At 33.4% G+C, this 20,925-nt stretch overlaps 4 protein-coding genes and 1 long non-coding RNA gene across 5 annotated transcripts; 2 read left to right on the top strand and 3 right to left on the bottom strand.

Annotated features, from left to right (window-relative positions):
- Positions 1-1,265: 1,265 nt before the first annotated feature.
- LOC123902790 lies at positions 1,266-5,400 on the bottom strand. The gene is made up of 8 exons (XM_045952582.1): positions 4,617-5,400; positions 3,966-4,190; positions 3,800-3,851; positions 3,186-3,288; positions 2,983-3,072; positions 2,484-2,558; positions 2,308-2,377; positions 1,266-1,681 (listed from the first exon to the last, which is right to left on the bottom strand). Exons 1-8 carry the CDS (start codon positions 5,103-5,105, stop codon positions 1,535-1,537), a joined length of 1,251 nt encoding a protein of 416 aa, XP_045808538.1. The 5' UTR covers positions 5,106-5,400; the 3' UTR covers positions 1,266-1,534.
- A 753-nt stretch (positions 5,401-6,153) lies between these two features.
- LOC123902786 lies at positions 6,154-13,467 on the bottom strand. Its single transcript, XR_006807723.1, has 4 exons — positions 13,040-13,467; positions 12,906-12,941; positions 12,744-12,809; positions 6,154-6,438 (listed from the first exon to the last, which is right to left on the bottom strand). It is a non-coding gene; the product is annotated as an uncharacterized LOC123902786 (long non-coding RNA).
- On the top strand, positions 6,975-10,880 carry LOC123902785. The gene is made up of 4 exons (XM_045952578.1): positions 6,975-7,151; positions 9,341-9,570; positions 9,911-10,015; positions 10,114-10,880. The coding sequence occupies exons 2-4, from the start codon at positions 9,568-9,570 to the stop codon at positions 10,672-10,674; spliced, it is 669 nt and encodes a 222-aa protein (XP_045808534.1). The 5' UTR covers positions 6,975-7,151; positions 9,341-9,567; the 3' UTR covers positions 10,675-10,880.
- A 1,274-nt stretch (positions 13,468-14,741) lies between the features above and the next one.
- LOC123902784 (gallate 1-beta-glucosyltransferase 84A24-like) lies at positions 14,742-16,294 on the top strand. The gene has a single exon (XM_045952577.1). It carries the CDS (start codon positions 14,780-14,782, stop codon positions 16,217-16,219), a length of 1,440 nt encoding a protein of 479 aa, XP_045808533.1. The 5' UTR covers positions 14,742-14,779; the 3' UTR covers positions 16,220-16,294.
- A 2,861-nt stretch (positions 16,295-19,155) lies between these two features.
- LOC123902783 (gallate 1-beta-glucosyltransferase-like) lies at positions 19,156-20,832 on the bottom strand. Its single transcript, XM_045952575.1, has one exon. It carries the CDS (start codon positions 20,729-20,731, stop codon positions 19,286-19,288), a length of 1,446 nt encoding a protein of 481 aa, XP_045808531.1. The 5' UTR covers positions 20,732-20,832; the 3' UTR covers positions 19,156-19,285.
- Positions 20,833-20,925: the final 93 nt, after the last annotated feature.

Raw genomic sequence — 20,925 nt, 5'->3', positions numbered from 1 at the left:
TACTGTAGTTTTTACATGTGTTGACCATGCCTATAGCCTTGGTTCCGTCAAAGAAGTTTGTACACGCTTTCCTCTTTCTATTTTGAGTCTTGAAAGAGTAAACAGTGTGAATAGATCAGGATATTATGAAAAACAAAACTATTTCTACATTTCCAAATTGACCACAAGGTCAGACATGATTAGTATACTTGACATTCAATTTCATCAATCAATAGTAGTATATGACAAGTTTCTACCGAGACTCAAACTTTAATTTCACATCTAATTAAATAACCAAATGTGTTTTGGAGATTATACCAACCAACCACCTAGTGGAGGCGGTAAGGGTATACATACATTCAGCTAGCATGCTATGGAGTTATTGTTAGAAATTACCTTGGTTTAGTTTTGGTAGCTGAAGCCTTAGCTATTAGAGATGCACTTGTCCTTGCCTTTTCTCATATTGAGCGTTTTCCAATCCAATGCTGCAGAGCCAGAGGGGAGTTGGAAATGACTTGTATTCTAAAAGAAAAGAAAAAAGCTTCATTAGATGTGGTTTTACCTGGGTATCCCGAGAGGGTAAGGTAATAAAGCAGCTCATGTATGTAGTTGCTTCTCTTCTCTTCCCGGCCCACCTTTGAGCTGTTAAACCGTCGGATATTCTTCGTCTGGAGTTGTTAATTAAGTGATAGATATTAACAGATACTTGGTGTATTTTGGAGCTGATGGTGTTTATTTGCGTGAGTGTGGATGTGTGTAGCTTTATGGCATTAAAGTTGTGTTGTGGTGTGGGTGATGTTTTTAATGATAGTCATTTTCACGTGGCCCTGGCAACATGCTTTGATTCCTCCTTTGGCACTTAAATATTTCTTCTTGGGTTGTGAAAGTACTTTGATTTTAATGGATTCTCGTGGTTGCCTGGTAACGGTTGGGGTCCATTTTTTTGGCTTTTTCCTTGTGTAACACAACACAACACGTGATGTGGTTACTTTAATGTCTAGTTTAATTTTTTCGGAAAGGGATTAGTTTAGTTTATTAATAACATCATTTTTTTAAAAATATTGTTTATCAACAAATAAAGACATTCATAATCTTTAAATCAAAAAAATATTCACCCAAATACATTTTCAAGTTAGTTTCATCTCCTCCTAGACTCAAAATTCAAAATCACCAAATCTCATTAAACCCTAAATTCATGTGCTAAATTACTTAAATCACCACTTATAACTAACAAACAACAACAACAAACGTGAAACCCCAAATGCTAAACAACAACCACCATAGACTAAAGAGCAAAAACCACAATAAAGCTCCATTTTTCAAACAAAATAATTGCAGCAGCAACCATTTTTCAGATGGATTACATTAGAACCACGGTCGTGTCGCTCATTTGACTTAATTAACCAAATTTCATAAGTATCCTCCAAGTGAACAAGTAAACAAAAGGATGTGAGTAACAAAAGGATGTGAGTCTCAAATTAAGACCATATTTACACAACATTTGATACCAATAATAATATTAATGTCAGTACTGTAGCAGTAGCCATTGGCTATTTCAATCAACCAAACTTTTGTTCTTTTGGATCATCTCAATCATCATTTTCACTTTTAAGGGGACACTAATATTCAGCAGCTTCATCAATTCATATAACTTAATTACCCAAATTTCATAAGTATCTATCTTCAAGTGAACAAAGTGGACCTGAAACAAATATATAAACCTCATCAATTCAGCTATATATAGAAAGATAATCTTATTAGTAGGTACAAACCTCATCATCAATTCTATAAATCCTTTATAATAAAACAGTTCGAGTCATCACTCGAGAAAGTAAAATTACCCGTGTGGTACAGTCATGTCTCTTTCATTCCGTGACCCCTTTTTTGAATTTATATCTCAAACAAAACTAATATAAATTTGGCTTTAATGAGTTGTACAATGACAGGACATTTTTACCCCACATAATTTCTTTCATCAAATATTCAATCAAATTAGGCCTAATGAAATATTTGCAACTCATAGCGAAAACAATCATCAACCAACTAAACCAATTTTTGCATTTTCCAAATTGAGCAAATATTTGAAAAGTCAAAAGAAACCCAATGGCAAAATAGTGTTCGTGAAAAGTATAAATTGTATGGATTTGAAACCATAGTGTGGATGCATCTCAACTTTAATTAAAAATCAATAAATTGGACTTTTACCAAACTCATGATTTATCAACCTTTGATCTTTGCACTAATGATTTGGATGTCTAACAAACTTCTACAGTTTAAAGGATCCAAATCATATACTATTCAAATAGAGAAAATGGAATGTAATACTACCTCTTTAAAGTCATTTTGGAACTCTCTGATGGTAGAAATTGCTACAGCAACAGCTTCCTCGTAAGGATATCTGAAAAATGCAGAATTAAACATTTGCGAAGAGAGACTTAGTTATTCATTACCAATGAACAGAACACGGGGGATGAATAGGAAATAATTTGTTAGCATAACCTTACCCGTAGGCATCAAATAATATGGCTGGAAATGCTATATACTGAATGTTGTTGTCTTTTGCAACCCTTAAACTATTCCTGAAAAATCAAATTGATAATTCAAAATCTTAGTCCTCTAACAATGACAGTGAATGATAGAAATGTGATTTGTGAAGTGGGCTTAGGAGAGTTTGGGCCTAGGCCAAGGGTGTGGAAGTTTTACACTAGAAAGAATAATCATTCATTGAGTTTGTTATAATTTTGTGGGGGCATTGTTTATGCTTTGGGGATTGGTAGTTATTACCAATTTGTATTCCTTGCTTTCTATTTTCCTTTACCCTCTAATTGTGGATCTAACAGTAATACGATTACAGTTCATCATAATATACAATTATTCTCTCATTATTGCTATTTTTATAAATCAAAACCCATCAGTGAACCAAAACACAAAATGGAATGAACTTTTGCTAATTCAAAGAAGATGAAGAATAGCTTCTTCAGCACAACATTGAAAAGAAGCTACCTGTAAGCACTTGCCAGAGAGGCAGCAGGATGAATATCACCATTGTAGGTTGGGCAATGAATAACATGAGAAGCAGGCAGCAAGAAACCTCTGCACATCACCAAGTAAAAGGTTCTATATAAGACAAGCTTCTGAAAAAGGCTTATTTTCACAAGTTTCCATGTCTATCCTTATCAAGAAACAAGAAAATTTCAAGAACTCACGGTGTGATCCATGCTTCCCCAGTTGGGCAGCGAACTCCGGGCCTACCTTCTAGTACATCCTGGCAGGCTCTAGCAAGATCTGGACCAGCAGCCCTATGTATAGCTGAAATCAGCATAAAAGACTGTCACTCAAAGATCAATTACACTTACACATATAACTATATAGAACCATGTACTTACATACTATTTATAATTTTTTTCTACTTAAAACTAAATTAAGTAAATACCCAATTTGACCCCTAAAATGGCAGAATTGTATCAACTTAATCTAACACATTATCAATAATTCCAAAATGATCTCTGCAATAAAAAAACATAAGTGGAGTTCATTCCTCCTTTGGTAATTGTAGAATGATGCATTTGAAACCAAGCGAATAATGTGAAGGATATATTTGATATCAAAGTTTGAAATGTTAATAATGTGGGAACCTATGAAGCACAAACACAGACAAATCGATACTGATAATATTTTGAGAAAAAAAATCGTTCAATGTAGTCATATGTGTTGGTGTCCTACGCTTGTCGGCCAAAGACACATATGACAAATTTGACCATTAAGAGTCTTAAACTAATCTCAAAATTTAAATTATATATAGAAATTATAAATGATTTACCTCCATTTGCACCACCACCACCTTCAGGCATTCTCAGATATGTAGGACAAACCTGCATGTGTTCATATACATATAAATAAATAAAATTGTACATTTTTTTCTATATAAATTCTGTTGAGTAATAATTAGAAGAAAAATGCCAAACAGTAGAGTAATTTTAACATACAATTGCATCAGTGGAACCATCGATGAACCAATCTGAAACATCTCCTCCCTGAATGATTAAACTGCTCGATGAGGATAATGGGAAGCGAACAAAACTGGCGTCATTGTACCATCGATGATCAAGCATAGGTGAAATCTTCACTCCTGATGGAGGGAAACTTGCTCTTGGGCTAACGGCGTTTGAATGCAAGGTGTCATTCTCGGAGATGGTGGTTAAGCCGAGCAACTAGAATTCACAAAATTGACAGAAGTAAGGTGAGAGAAAGGGAAAAAGATCACACTTGCAGTTACATTGATATTGAAACGACTCTCTTGGAATTAAAGCGACAGCGGTTTTCAATAAGTTCATCATGAAATTGCTGCAGATTAAATTTTTTGATGTGATATCGTATATGTGAAGACCAAGCGCAGAGTGGATATATGGGTTCATCATCTCATATGCAACTAAAATCCCTATCACATTGCATGGACTAGCTAGCGTTTAAAATAAGTGCATACCTATTATAAAGTCATTTCAAAATTAACCAAATACTACTACTTGTAGAGTAAGTGGAACTCGTATTTATACCACACAACAATATGCAATTCAAAGATAATAATAACACGAAGCATGATGGATAAAAAGTAGAAAAAGTGCATATTTCTTCTTCACCTTCTCACGCTTTTGGGGAACAGCCTCTTGCTTTTCTATCTTGGCTATTTGCCTATTCTTCTCCTTCTCCTTCTCTTGAATCTCCTTGAATAGGATTCGGATTCTCATTTTCTCTCGAGACAGTTCCTCCAAACTGGAAATGAAGGCTTCATGACGGTCGGGGATAGCCTTTTGGGGAACAGCCTCTTGCTTTTCTATCTTGGCTATTTGCCTATTCTTCTCCTTCTCCATCTCTTGAATCTCATTGAATAGGATTCTGATTCTCATTTTCTCTCGAGACATTTCCTCGAAACCCTTTCCGGTGGATCGTTCAGGAGCAGCATTCTTATCTTCCTCTTTCACCTTCTCGACTTCGGCAAGGGTGTCTAGGGTTAGGGTTAGGGTTGAGGAGGAGGAGGAGGAGGGTCCGATTCCTAAATTAGCGATGAAATCGGAATCGTTTTCAGAGGCGATGTTAGGAACTGTGAAGCTGTGTGGGATACCTACCATTTTTACAGAGAGAAGGAGAGGAGTTTTTGACGGGTGGGTTGGGAATCGAGACGGGATGGAGAGGAATTTTCTTTTTCTTATAATATAATAATAATTGTTATAAACTAATGTAAATAGGAGCAATAGTATAGATTGAGAAGAGAGAAAAGAGAGAAATAATAGTGTATGTTATTCACCAATAGGATTAGGGTTAGGGTTACAATATAGTGATACATAGTATCTATATATAGGCAAACATAATGGACCAATTACATGGGTCAGGACATCCACTAATAATATTCATAACAATAATACTGTAATAATAGGGAACCGGATGGAGTTTTTCTTTTTTTATAACATAAGAAAGGAGAATAAATATGAAATGCCAATATTGTCCTTCCCCTCATGAGAAAGGAGAATCGTGTTTGGTAATGCCTAGTTTTTAAGAAACAACTTATAGTTTATAGTTCTTTTTTTGGATGTTTAAAATTGTTTGGTACTAAAATTTTATTTCGTAAACTGTCGCAGCCGAATCAATCCTAACCGCATTATCAATTGATTAGACCCCTTGTGAGATTACATCATCAACAAAATAGAACAGTCAAAGCCCAGACGAATTATTCCTCGGATGCATTAATTAAATTTGGTTGATACTCCCCATATTATTTCATTATTAGTTATGGTTTATTCATTTTGGTTCTTTGATCGCATGAATGTATTATAATTTCATTTGAAATTTTTGGATGTTTTTTAGAGCCTTAATTACACTTTTGATTCCTTATATTTATTTTAAGTTTCAAGTTGATCCCTTGTTTTTTTTATGCAGATTTCAAGTTGGTCCCTTATCTTTTAAAAAGAAACCCAATGGCAAAATAGCGCTCATAACCGATCGTTAGTTGGTTTAATGGTGATTGACGCTCAACTTGGTATGGAGGACCACGCTTCGATCCCCCGCAACTACGATCGAGAGGGGGCTGAAACCACTTGATGCCAAAACTGACCTCCGAACCAGATTAAACTGGTGGTGAAAAAAAAATAGCTTTCATAAAGGTATAAATCGTATGGATTTCATTCCTTTAATAAAGTGTGTAATGCATCTCAACTTTAATTAAAAATCAATAAATTGGACTTTTAACAAACTCATGATTTATCAACCTTTGATCTTTGCACTAATGATTCGGATGTCTAACTTCTACAGTTTAAAGGAGCAAAATCCAAATTTTATACTATTCAAATAGAGAAAATGGAGTAAATGGAATGTAATACTACCTCTTTAAAGTCATTTTGGAACTCTCTGATGGTAGAAATTGCTACAGCAACAGCTTCATCGCAAATTGAAACAAACCACCATAGCCTAACAAAGTCCACCAGAAAAAACATGTGAATTGGGATTTTTCCATTATCGCATCCAAATTGTTGATGCCTCTTATTATTTTTTTGAGTATTACTGTAAAATAATAAACAGCACACTACAAGAAAAATTGCACATACCCACGGCTTTTTTACCCAGGGCTGTTTTCCGTGGATAATACCCACGGCTTGGCCATGGATAAGGTAAAAATAAGAAAACTATTCTTTTCCTCTAACTTGTTTTCACGAAAATGTTGTTCCCACCTAAAAAAGATTGGCGCGAAAATAGACTTTTTGTTACCCACGGCATATCCGTATGTAAGTATAAAATATAATTTTTGGTATCCACGGCATTTCCGTATGTATGTATAAAATATAATTTTATCTATCTTTTAACTGTTCCCACGGCATATCCGTCTGTATTGATAAAAAATAATTTTGGTTTCCCACGGAATTTTCGTATATAAAATTATAAAATATAATTATAATTAATTTTTATCTTAAATTATTACTTTATACCCTTTCCTTTCCTTTCCTTTCCTTTTCACTTTGCCATTGCAACACAGCTCAAGCTAGCACCGTCTCCCTCTCAGCTACTACGGCGATAACGCAGCTTAAGCACTGTCTCGCTCTCATCTCCGACGACCCACTCAGTCGGCGCGACCCTCTCAGCTACTACGAAGACCCAGCAGCGCTGTTTTCTTCTCAATTCGAACAGTGAGTTTAATCCTTACTTCTCAATCTTCTTATTCTTCTACTTGAATGATATAATGTTGTTCTGTGAAGCTTAGAATCAACTTTGTTGTTGTTGGTAGACATGAAATTTTATGGGATTTGCTCTTAGTTAATTTGTTGGAATTTTATAATATGTTGTTTAGGTTTTTTTTAGCATTTTCCTGCATTGTTTTGTGATTTGGTCTTGGTTTCATACAATAAGATTATAAAATGTTTTGTGATTTGGTCTTGGTTTTATAATCTGTTGTTAATCTGCATTGTTTTATCAGCGCTGCTATATACAGCGAAGGAAACCTTCGTGAATTCCACGAACTGCTGTGGTCCTACCATTTTTAATTTATTAAAAAAAAAATTGTATCGTGTGTGCCGATTTGCCGCGTGAGAGCGCTAACTGTTCCTCTTTAACCTAAAACAAACATATATACTTTATAAGATAGGATTAACAAGACCACCGTTTAAGCATATGCGGTTATACCTCTGTGGCTCTGTATTTTTATCGGTCTTGTGATAATAGAGCAAAACACCATCGTGAAGTTGTGAACATACAAGAAAACTACTTGATTCAAAAAGTGGTAACAAGTAACAACAAGTTCAACAGAAAATTATATCAAGTAAGTTCACTCCCTTAAATTGGCTCATCACTCATGAAGTGAATAATTGGCCATTTTGAAGAGAAATTAGAAACTCTAGTATTCAAGAATCAGAGCCATTTAGTTGCGGGTTTAAGCTTGGCATGGGGTCTGAAAAAAATTTCTGCACAATTTTAGAACTCCTGGTGTAGTCCTAGGTCCAATGTAGCTCTGGTCCGAATTGTGCCTTTTGATCAATCTGTTTCTGCTTGTTGTCTGCTGTTTGGCGTCAATTCGGCGTCTCAGTTGGTGTCCGTATGGCTTCATATGCTTTGTTTTAATCCTACCTTAGGCGTGATACTATTTTTCCTTGTCCTCATTTTTTTAACATGTTCTGATGTATTCTTTGGGTGATTGAGAGTTTCAATTCTCTTGTTTTGACAGTGGGGACTGGGGATATTCTCTCTAATCTTGTATCTTGTATTTTGTTGGCATATCTTATGCCTATTTATTATACCGTAATTCTCTTAGCCTTTTATGCATATCTTATTATTATACTGTAATTCTCTTAGATTTTGTTGGCATATCTTATGCCTATTATACTTTCTCCTTCATTTTTTAAAACAAAATGGAGAGTATGAAAAGAGCATCACCATCATACATAATTCATAAACAAATAGACATTTACAGTCACAAAATGATAGTACAAATAGTACTATACCCACTAAACCCAAACACCCAAAAATGATCTTAACTCCCAAGTAATCTAAGGCCTTAAAAATCATCAAAGGTAGCAAAGTTTGGTATGCACTCTGAACTGAATTAAGTATAGTGAGTTTTTTTATCTTTAAAAGAGTGATGAAAAAGATAACCCTTCAATGAATTTGTGGGTAATTGGTGTTCACTTCCAGAGGTGAAAATGTAATGAAAGTAGGCTTATCTCCCACTTTGAAGCATTTCATCAAACAACTTATATGTTGATTGCAAAGTTTGAAACCAATGAACATTTCATTAGCCAATCTAACATGTATCCATCACAATATTTGTGCTCATGGAAGCCTGCAGATTTATCTGATTGTGTCACTGACACGCTCATCGCTGGTGACAACGGCAGCGATGGAAGCGGAAACCATGAATTCAGTTCGCTGAAACTAGCATTTTCCTTGTTTTATATTACAACCATTTTGACAAAAGCTGCTAAATTTTCTAGTAGATCAGCACAGAGCCACTAAAGTAGTTTAATTATTAAGCAAACTTAATGTATGTTACTGTAAAAGTATAAAAATAGTTGTGTGTTTGTATGTGACATAATGTAGAACTTTCCCTTAAATCTAAACTGAGATTTTGAAATATCTATGATTTGAAGGCTTTATGAAATTTCTAGATACTTTCTCATGTAAATCTTCAATTTTTACATCTATTTTTTCTTTTATTTGTGTGTGTTTGTTTGTTTTTGTGTAATTGTGTTTATGTGTGTGTGTTTATGAGGTAATGATATTGGGAAAAAAAAGTTCTGGTTTTTTTCTTTTGGGCCTTAGAATTGGTAGCTCTTCTTTCTTGATATCTTATAACTTCAGCCTTGTGAGTTGTTTTCCTATTTAGGAGCTTCTTTTGAAAATGAATGGCTACCCACCTGATCGTAGTTGGGTATATGATAGACTTAACCCTCGTAGAGGGGGGTTGAAACTCGCCTTTATATTTGGTGTTAAAGAGTTTGTAAGAAAGGCAAAAAGTCGATATCACAGCGAAATAAGAAGAATCGTAATTCTGCTAAAGGTGGGTCTGTCCATACTGGCGGATCCATAACTTTCACCGAGCATACCTTACGGATGGTATGTTTTTCCTTCTACATATTCTAAAACTGATTTGCCTGAACCAATTTGCCTGCCATTAAAATTCTGAACTGTTATGATAGGCTGAACTTGTGATAGGCTGAACTGTTATTATTGTTATTATTGTTGTGATAGGCTGAACTAGCCAGCCATTAAAATGTTGAACTGTTATGATAGGCTGAACTTGTGATAGACTGAACTGTTATTATTGTTGTGATAGGCTGAACTTGTCTGCCATTAAAATGCTGAACTGTTATGATAGGTTGAACTTGTGATAGGCTGAACTTGTTATAGGATGAACTGTTATGAATTCTTAACTTGTTTTTATGCTTTATGAAAGGCTGAAGAGTTGGGTAGAGAACCCACAGTGGATGAGGTCTTTTTAAGAACTCACATTCGTAAGAAGGGCTCAACTTGGGTTGATCTTAGATCTCAAAACACTTATGTAAGAAAAATTAAAGCATTGATTCATTATTTTTTTTGTTTTAGGTTTTAATATTAGTACCGTAGCATTTACATTGTTTTTTTTAAAATTTTGAACAGGATAGTTTCCAAAGTAATTTGAATCAGGCCTCAGAAGGTGCAGATGAGAGTGGCTCCCAAATGGTCGACTCTGCGACTCGTTTAAAACTGTGGGCCAAATCTGTTGGGGGGAAAAATCGAGGACGTCTATATGGTGTAGGAGATAGGTCCTCGAATTATAGACCAGGTGTTTCAAGTCTCGCCCCAGACAATGTTCCATCTATGGGTTGCAGCCAAGTTTCATCCCATTATTCTCATGAGATGGCAACACAGTTGGCCACACTTGAGGAGCGAGCAAAGGCAGCAGAGGATGAGGTTCGGAATACAAGGGAGGAGCTTAGGCAAGCAGAGCTTAAGCGACAAAAGGAAGCTCAACAGTCAGAACAGCGTGCTGCAGAGTTCCAAATGCAGCTGATAGCGTTGACAAAAAGTGTAGCTGCCATGCAGGCCGAGCCCTCCCGTCGTCGACGTCGTCATCCAGATTATGATGGGGATGAGTCCGAGGATGGGTCCGAGGATGGATCCGAGGATGGATCCGAGGAAGGGTCTGAGGATGAATCCGAGGATAACGAGGAAAATTGATATTTAGTTTGTGTTGTTATTATGACTTCATCTTATGCTTAGATTATTAACGGTGCATTTTGTTATTATGACCGATTAAGCTTAGACTTGTAGCTACATCTTTTGTCGAAATTGCTAGTTTCTAATTTGTTTATTTTGACACTTGTTATAGTGTCAATTTTTGTTAACAATACATTTTAGTTTGATGAAGTGATCTTTTGATAACACAATTTGATTAATTTTAAATTTAGTTATGGTTTAGTTTGTTTGGAATTGGTTCTGATGTTGGATGAAATTGGAGTAAGCAACTCTTGACAATTGTTTCAGTTGTTTAGTTTTTTTTGAACAGGTTAAGAAAGTAAAAAAAAATTGACATTACCCACGGCAATACCGTAGAAATGCTGGTCTAAACCTTTTCTAGGTTCTGATGGTAAAGCCGTGGGAAAGAGACATTGATGGTAATGCCGTGGGTATTAGTCACGGCTAAGTCTCGAGTAATAACGTGGACTAGGCCGTGGGTAACTTTACCCACGGCATTTTCCTGGATAGCGAATTACCAACGAAGCAAAATGCCACGGACCGATGTCGTGGGTATGTCGTGGGTAACTTTCATATACTCAAGGCTAAGCTGTGGGTAATGATAAAAATGGCCGTGGGTATACACTGTTTTTCTTGTAGTGGCAGATGCAAAATAACGACCAAAGTTTAGGGATTTTATGTTCTTTCTATTTTTTTTGTAAGGTTTTATGTTCTTTCTATAACAGAGTTAAACGGTGTCAATGTGAGGGGAGGTGAGTGTCATGAAAAAAAATTAAAGGGGTGTTTGTGTTTTAGAAGACCTTAAGGGAGGTCAATGTAATTTTCCCTTTTTTTTAAGATTGAGGAAATGGTAGATTGGCAGTGGCAAAATAAATTACTCTTTTTGTCTAAAATAATAAGTCACTTTGAGAATAAAAAAAAAATTCAAATTATAAAATCTCTTTATAACTAGAACATCGACCCGTGCGGTGCACAGGTCTAATTAGCCGTAAGATGTAACGATAAAATAAAATATCAATTACGATATTTTGATAATTATAGGCAAAAAAAACATGATATATAAAACAATATGCTTAACAATAGAAAAGATACAGAAAATTAACCTTAGTTACAGATTTATCCTTTTTAGGTTCAATCATGTTCAAAATAAAATATAGAAAGAAACAAAACAAATATAGGAAGAAACAAAAAATATATAGGAAGAAACAAAAAAAAGATGACATGCTTAAAAATAGCAATAAAACAATAAATGTATATAAAAAAAACAATATAATATAAATATAAAAAAAAAAAGATGATATGCTTAAATATAGTTATAAAACAAAAAAAATATATATAAAAAGGATAAAAATATAAAAAATATAGAAAGAATATAAGATAAATACAAAAAAAGTTGATTTGCTTAAAAATAGTTGTAAAAAAAATATAGAAAGAATATAAGATAAATACAAAATTAAATATAGAAAAAAGAATATAAAATAAATACAATAAAAAGATGATATCCTTACAAATAGGTAAAAAAACAAATTATAAATAAAAACAAAATAGAACAATCTATGCACATTGAAAATGTAAAAAAAAAAAAAAAACGATTGGCTAGTGCTCATGCCTCTACGCACGAGCTGTAATTTTTTTTATATTTATTTCATGCATAAGAAAGATGATATGCTTAAAAACCGATATATATAGTTTATCCAATATAAATATTCGTATTTGGTAAAATAATACTCGTAATGATAAAACAAACCGATATAAATATAAATTAATATTACAAACGAATAGGTATGAAAATAACGTACAATAAATCTGTATATTACAAACGAATAGGTAAAGGAAACCAATTTCTTATGATATATTGCAACATTTGGAAAAAAATGTGAACTTTATAAAGCAAAAAGAATCTTTCATACCTTAAGTTTCTCTGTTGAAATTTTGTTAAACTAAAATGGAATAATACAAACTAAAATATGAATTAAACCAAAATCTATTGATATATTCGAACTGTTGCACTAAAAATTTCTACTTTCTCAACGAAACCATAACTGTAATACCTTAAGTTTCTCTGTTTCAGTTGAGGATTTTGTAAGCTTCAACTTGACATTTGGATCTTTCGAAACCTGTTACAAATTTCAACATAAAGTGTGTCTTGTACCTAAATAACATAATAAACTTGAAAAAATGAATTTGAATCAAACTTTTAATCTTAAGTTTACCTGTCGATTTTCAGCTTCCATTGATGAGTTATCAGCCTGGAAAAAAGAATTTACAAAGATTAAAACTATTAGGGAACAAATTAAACTTAAAATATTATGGATCTATGAAAGATTAGATGATTGTAAATGTGTACCTTAAGTTTCTCAGTATCCTCCATTGCAGCTTTTGTAATTTTCATCTTCAATTTCGTCTCTTTTGAGTCCATGATTTTCCTGTAACGCGGGAACAACAATTTCAAAACATTAATACCATGATGATGTTCTAAAAGAGTTGTAATAAATATGAAATACAACAACAAAGGAAGAAGAAGGAACTCAAAAAACCGAAAATGGCTCTGGCTGTATGTTCTCTTGTGCTACGGAATAAGGATTGGAGATTTTGAGTGTTGAAGCTTCCAAAGACCCACTTTATTATGTCATAGTTTGATAAAGGAGATATCATATCATAGTACATACTCTCTCTCTCTCTCCCTTGAATGGACGGACAATTGGGTAGTGTGCAAATAATTATGAAAAGCCACATTTACCCCTGGAAATTGAACAAAATGAATGGAAATTTGCATATTCAACGTTGAAGGCCAAAATGGTCAAAATGTGGTAGTAAAAAAGTCTCAGAATCATTTGTTTGGAAGAGGTCCAAGGAAATACCTTAATTGCCCCTGCCGATTGGTGTAAAAGGAACAGTTGAAATTTGAATTTGGAGGACAATCAAGGTGTTTAAACAAACATAGTAGTAACTTCTATGATTAGTAGGAGATTGAATTATTTAAAGAGAAAACAACTCAAACTCGTAAAAAAAATAAGGAGAATGTTAACATGTGCACCAAGGGCACATGTTAAGGAAACAAAAATATAAAGTATTAAATGTTGAAGCATTAAATTTTAACTTTTTAAGCATTAAATTTTTGTATCATTAAATGTTAAATTTCTATATTAAGATACTTTAACATGTGCCCTATATGCACATGTTAACAACACCCAAAAAATAATCAAACTTATTGCCGCCCCCTAAATATTTTTCGCTAGGTCCGCCACTGACAACCTGTTTGTTTGATGAATTGCCAGGATATGTTAATACTTTGTGACATAGTATTTGTTATTTCTAGTTTTATTTACACCGGAGGTGAACTATACCACACACTAACACAAACACAATACACAAACACGCAGACACCGATAATAATTTGTAAAAATCTATGAAGCACGGACACTCCTCGGATTTGACGTGTCTCGGTATCGGAGGACACTGACACTTGTAATTAATTGTGTCATTTTCTTAAATTATTATTGGTGTCGACGTGTCGGTGTCCGTATGCTTGAAGTGACTTTGAGAGTTTTTATCCACATAAAAATCTTCAATGCCTAGCCTTACGAGTGGCGGAACTCGGGTCAAGTCAACACAAAAATGTTTTCCTCAAATCGTTAATGAACTTTCTTTAAGAGTAATTGTTTGGAAGAATATAAAACGAGAATCCAAATTTGATTTTTGGTGTGAATAATTTTTTATGAAATTTTATTTATATCGCAGTCAAACTCTGAATTATCAGAGACTCTTCTAAAGAGGATTAATTGCAAAGTAAAAGTATAATCCCATGCTACTCAGACTTGGATTCAGTAAATTCAAAAGCAGATGCAATCATACATTAAGTAGTTTTAAACTATATATGATTATGATCAGACGGTCCAAATATTATTACAAAATATTATATTAAATCTAAATAAAAAACTATCTTAAAATCTAAACTACTACACTTAATATGATTCCATGCTACTCCTATAGTATATAAAAGTGAGGAATAAAAGAAGAAAAAAAAAGTATATAAAGGTGATCCTCTCTATGACTCTAAGCAAGAAACTCACCAAAGAAAAGGACAATGGGATCCAAAACTCCCACTCACATTCTTCTCGTCTCTTATCCATTACAAGGACACATAAATCCACTTCTTAGATTAGCAAAATGTCTTGCTGCAAAGGGTTCTTCTGTCATCTTCATAACAACAGAAAAAGCTGGCAAAGACATGAAAACTGTTAACAACATCACTGATAAATCAGCCACTCCAATAGGTGAAGGTTCTCTCACTTTTGAGTTCTTTGATGATGGTTTAGAACATGATGATCCCATTAAAAATGATCTAGGTGGCTATTCAGAACAACTTGAACTAGTTGGAAAACAATTTCTTTCTCAAATGATTAAGAATCATGCTGACTCAAACAAACCAGTTTCATGTATCATAAACAATCCATTTTTTCCATGGGTTTGTGATGTAGCTTATGAACATAATATTCCTTCTGCTTTATTATGGATTCAATCCACTGCTGTTTTCACTGCTTACTATAATTATTTCCATAAACTGGTACGTTTTCCTTCTGATTCAGAACCTTATATTGATGTTCAACTCAACTCTTCATTAGTTCTTAAACATAATGAAATTCCAGATTTTCTGCATCCTTTAAGTAAATATCAATTTCTTGGTGAACTCATCTTAGGACAGTTTAAGAATTTATCAAAAGCTTTTTGTGTACTTGTTGATTCATTTGAAGAACTAGAACATGATTTCATTGATTATAGTTCAAAAAATTCAATTTTTATGAGACCTATTGGTCCATTGTTCAAGAATCCAATAATCAAAAGTGCAAATATTCGTGGTGATTTTGTTAAGAGTGATGATTGTAATATTGTAGAGTGGCTTAACACAAAACCAAGAGATTCTGTTGTTTATATTTCATTTGGGACTATTGTGTATCTTCCACAAGAACAAGTGAATGAAATTGCATATGGATTATTGGATTCTAAAGTTTCATTTTTGTGGGTAATAAAACCACCTCCTAAGGAAATGGGGCTAAAGGAACATGTTTTACCAAATGGGTTTTTAGAGGAAACAATTGAGAGAGGAAAAGTTGTGAAATGGAGTCCACAAGAAGAAGTACTTGCTCATCCTTCATTGGCATGTTTCATAACACATTGTGGTTGGAATTCATCAATGGAAGCACTTAGTTTAGGTGTACCAATGTTGACATTTCCTGCATGGGGTGATCAAGTTACAAATGCTAAGTTTTTGGTTGATGTTTTTGGTGTAGGTATTAGATTGGGTTATGGTTTTATGGAAAACAAATTGATAACAAGAGATGTTGTGAAAAAGTGCTTATTGGAAGCTACAACAGGGGAAAAAGCAGAGGAATTGAAGAAAAATGCAGTGAAATGGAAGAAGGCGGCAGAGAATGCAGTGGCTGACGGTGGATCCTCTGATCGGAATCTTGATGAGTTTATTGAAGACATTAAGAAATGTGGCATTGTTAACATTCACAAGATTTAATGTACTGTAAAGTTTTAGCAATGATTATTTGCTTTTTCCTAGAATAATAAATCCGTGTCACATTTGAATTCAAAATCCCAAATTGGTGAATACTCCCTCCGTCCCAAAATATAAGCAAAAAGGATTAACAAAAGTGATTGTATCTCGACTAAATTTTAAATCAAATTCATCAAATTTTGTTGATCACTTTTTACTTATATTTTGGGACGGAAGGAGTATGTCTCTAGTTTTAGAAGAACAATAATAAGAAGTAAGCGAACATCTTGTTCAAAAAAAAAAAGTGAACATGCGCTACTTGAGACGGCCAATTATTTTTTTTACACGGTCAATTATGATAGTCCATAGTATTTAATATAAAAAACTTATGTAAATTTTTTTTGTAGGAAAATGCTAACTAGTGCCCCCGGGGCACTAGTTAAGGATACTAATTATAGTAAAATTACATTGAAACTTGTGTAGTCAATGTTTGTAAAGTATAAAAAGTGTCATTTCCAATGCAAAAATTGCTTTTTTTGTATCCTTAACTAGTGCCCCGGGGGCACTAGTTAGCATGACCATTTTTTGTAAACTTACTAAAATTGTTGACCTCAATAAATATATATATATATATATATATATTTAAATAAAATGTGTTCTTAAGAATTCACCCAAAAATGTACCATGTAATATTCCATGCAACCTGTTTACATGTCATTATGGAAATAGTAATACTAGGTAGGACATTAGTCTTTTAATGATTTGATGTATTATGATTGTAACAAAAACTTCGGCTCTTTTTGATGTCAGAACTGACCCCGAACCAGATTAAACTGGTAGTGAAAACAAAACAAAAAAACTTTGGTTCTCTCACTTTTGAGTTCTTTCATGATGGTTTACCGGAAGATGTTAGTCCTCTTGACCACATAGCAGAACTTGAGGTTGTTGGGAGAAAGTTTGTTTCTCAAATGATTAAGAATCATGCTGATTCAAACAAACCAATTTCATGCATCATAAACAATTCCTTGGGTTTGTGATGTAGCTTTTGAACACAATATTCCTTCTGCTTTATCATGGATTCATTCCACTGCTGTTTTCGCTACTTACTATAACTATGTCCAAAAAGTTGTACCTTACCCTTTATATCTCTTTTGGGACTTTTGTGGATTATGCACAAGAACAATGGAATGAAATTGCACAAGGGTTATTGGATTCTCAAGTTACATTCTTGTGGGCAAAGAAAAACCATGTTTTTCCAAAAGGGGTTTTAGAGGCAACAAGTGAGAGAAGAATAGTTGTGAAATGGAGTCCACGAGAAGAAGTTCTAGCTCATCCTTCAATTGCATGTTACATGACACCACCAAGTAAAATGTTCTCCATCCCTGTCCCTATTTCCAGTTTTGGAGAATATTCTATCCTTATCCCAAACTTTTTTCGGGGGACTTTCTTCTCCGTCTCTCGCTAGAATCCCAATTTACAGATGAAATTGATATCCCTAAACACATGTCATTAATTAATAATGTTAAGGTTCCGAAGATCTAATATCATAATTCATCTATCATAAAATATAAACAAAAAATTGTCAACGAAAAATGTTATTTATATAACTAAATATAACTAATTTATACAACTTTTTGGACATCTCTTCATCAATATTGACATTATATTTTTCCTCTCTCACTCATATTCACTAATATGCCAACAAACAAGACTTGTCTTTGTCTATTAATTAGGTTTGATTTGATGTCTAACGATAAATAGTACATTAATAATATGATACATATATAATATTAACATGCTTGGCAGGGAGGGGTTGAAGCCCTTGATTGGCCCCATAAATCCGTCCCTGAATTCATAAGAACTTAAGAAATGTATGATAACTACAAGTTTGTCTTTATTTTAATAGATATATATATGTATTTCCATATCACAAATCTTAGTCATGAAAAAGACTTTCAACAAATGGGTAGTACGTATTTTCTTATATTTTGACCTAAACAATTGGGTAGTATCTAAGTAACTAGCTCTTGATTTTCACAAATCAAGTTTGTCTTTATCTTTTTTATATTTTCACAAATCTTGATTTTTAGAAATGACAAAATCTTCGTTCATGTCATATGTACAAGGACCAATTTACTTGAATTTTTTTAAAACAAAATTTCAATCAAGAGTTAACCTCGTGTCCTCGTTAGAGTAATTATCATGCATTTGTCGCTATGTTTTTTAACCTTTTGATATTCAAGGAGGAAGATCAGTTGAGTTTTCATATTTATGAAATAGAGAATAAGAAATGAAAATTAAAATACTCTATATAATATAATCTTAAAAATAAATAATAGGATTTTGGGTCATAGTTATTGGCTTTATAACAGTACTCCTTACTGTTTGATTATTTGCCACTAGTTCAACCAATCTTCATAACAAAGATTAACATTACTTCATATACATGCATTGATTTTCGTATTTTTATTTCTCTCCTTTCTTTTTCTCTCCAACCAAACACACCATTAAAGAGAGTCGAAATTTTTGCTACAAACATAAAGCATCAAATCATTAATACTCAAGAGAAGACTGAATGTCCTACATACTAGTATTACTATTTCCATAAAGATATCTGGAGACACTTTCCACCTAATATTACATGGTGCATACATTTCTTATTCTTGTGCTTCTATGTCTAGAGACGTGTTCTCTTTAGAGACGTGTTCTCTTTAATTATGTACTCCGTTCTATTTTTTTTATAATTTTTTTTTTACTTTTTAGATTCATTCAATAATTAATGTATTTAGTTTATATTATAGACACATCCTCCCCATATTCCGTTTGGATTTTTGCATACAAATGTGACACGGATTTGCATTATGTTGTACTGAAGAGTTGTTGCTATTTCCAGTCGCAAACAAAGGAGAAAGCAAATAATCATATTAAAAGTTACCGTGAACAATAATACACAGATGAAGTGAATAACTCTAATAGGTCAAAAAATTAAAAGATATTATTTATAAACTTATTCAAATTATTGGTATACTAATACATATTTATTCAAATAAGATGTGTATTGAATAATTCACCACTGACCTTTCCATTACATTAAATGTTATGAATGTTAACAATGCCACATTTCTTAATGTCTTCAATAAACTCATCAAGATTCCGATCAGAGGATCCGCCAACAGCCACCACATCCTCCGCCGCCTTCTTCCACTTCCCTGCATTTTTCTTCAATTCCTCTGCTTTTTCCCCTGTTGTAGCTTCCAATAAACACCTTTTCACCTCATCTCTTGTAATCAATTTATTTTCCATAAGACCATAACCCAATCTAATACCTACACCAAAAACATCAACCAAGAACTTTGCATTTGTGACTTGATCACCCCATGCTGGAAATGTCAACATTGGTACACCTAAACTAAGTGCTTCCATTGATGAATTCCATCCACAATGTGTTATGAAACATGCCAATGAAGGATGAGCAAGTACTTCTTCTTGTGGACTCCATTTCACCACTTTTCCTCTCTCATTTGTTTCCTCTAAAAACCCATTTGGTAAAACATGTTCCTTTAACCCCATTTCCTTAGGAGGTGGTTTTATTACCCACAAAAATGAAACTTTAGAATCCAATAATCCATATGCAATTTCATTCACTTGTTCTTGTGGAAGATACACAAGAGTACCAAATGAAATATAAACAACAGAATCTTTTGGTTTTGTGTTAAGCCACTCTATAATATTACAATCATCACTCTTAACAAAATCACCACGAATATTACTTGCACTTTCAATTATTGGATTCTTGAACAATGGACCAATGGATCTCATAAGAATTGAATTTTTTGAACTATAATCAATGAAATCATGTTCTAGTTCTTCAAATGAATCAACAAGTACACAAAAAGCTTTTGATAAATTCTTAAACTGTCCTAAGATGAGTTCACCAAGAAATTGATATTTACTAAAAGGATGCAGAAAATCTGGAATTTCATTATGTTTAAGAACTAATGAAGAGTTGATGAGTTGAACATCAATATAAGGTTCAGAATCAGAAGGAAAACGTACCAGTTTATGGAAATAGTTATAGTAAGCAGTGAAAACAGCAGTTGATTGAATCCATAATAAAGCAGAAGGAATATCATGTTCATAAGCTACATCACAAACCCATGGAAAAAATGGATTGTTTATGATGCAAGAAATTGGTTTGTTTGACTCAACATGATTCTTAATCATTTGAGAAAGAAATTGTTTTCCAACAAGTTCAAGTTGTTTTGAAAAGCCATCAAAACCTATTTTAATGAGATCATCATCTTCTAAACCATCATCAAAGAACTCAAAAGTGAGGGAACCTTCACCTATTGGAGTGGCTGATTTGTCAGTGATGTTGTTAACAGCTTTCATGTCTTTGCCAGCTTTTTCTGTTGTGATGAAGATGACAGAAGAACCCTTTGCAGCAAGACATTTTGCTAATCTAAGAAGAGGATTTATGTGTCCTTGTGCTGGATAAGAGACTAGGAGTATGTGAATGGGAGTTTCTGATCCCATTTTCCTTATCTTTGGTGAGTTTCTTGCTTATAGTCATATAGAGGATCACTTTTATATACTCTATAGGGGTAGCTGAGAATATATTTTTCCTTGCAACTAATCTTAGGTGAAGAGTATTAGGTAATGTAATTAACCACTTAATTAATTGCGAGATAAATAAAGTCTGATAAAAAATTATTTAAATTAAAAATTGA

This window comes from Trifolium pratense, linkage group LG1 (genome assembly GCF_020283565.1).
Source record: "Trifolium pratense cultivar HEN17-A07 linkage group LG1, ARS_RC_1.1, whole genome shotgun sequence".
NCBI classification, from domain to species: Eukaryota; Viridiplantae; Streptophyta; class Magnoliopsida; order Fabales; family Fabaceae; genus Trifolium; species Trifolium pratense.
Note: the sequence above shows the minus strand (reverse complement) of the source record. Positions and strands in the feature narration are given on the sequence as shown.

Bases quoted from the DNA above. Each gene is read 5' to 3' on its own strand.
- LOC123902784 (XM_045952577.1), top strand. From the start codon at position 14,780: ATGGGATCCAAAACTCCCACTCACATTCTTCTCGTCTCTTATCCATTA.
- LOC123902785 (XM_045952578.1), top strand. The intron at 10,016-10,113 runs GTAAGAAAAATT...AATTTTGAACAG, and splicing joins TTAGATCTCAAAACACTTAT to GATAGTTTCCAAAGTAATTT.
- LOC123902790 (XM_045952582.1), bottom strand. From the start codon at position 5,105: ATGGTAGGTATCCCACACAGCTTCACAGTTCCTAACATCGCCTCTGAA. The intron at 4,191-4,616 runs GTGAAGAAGAAA...TGTGAATTCTAG, and splicing joins TTCCCCAAAAGCGTGAGAAG to TTGCTCGGCTTAACCACCAT. The intron at 3,073-3,185 runs GTGAGTTCTTGA...GGTGATGTGCAG, and splicing joins GGGGAAGCATGGATCACACC to AGGTTTCTTGCTGCCTGCTT.
- LOC123902783 (XM_045952575.1), bottom strand. From the start codon at position 20,731: ATGGGATCAGAAACTCCCATTCACATACTCCTAGTCTCTTATCCAGCA.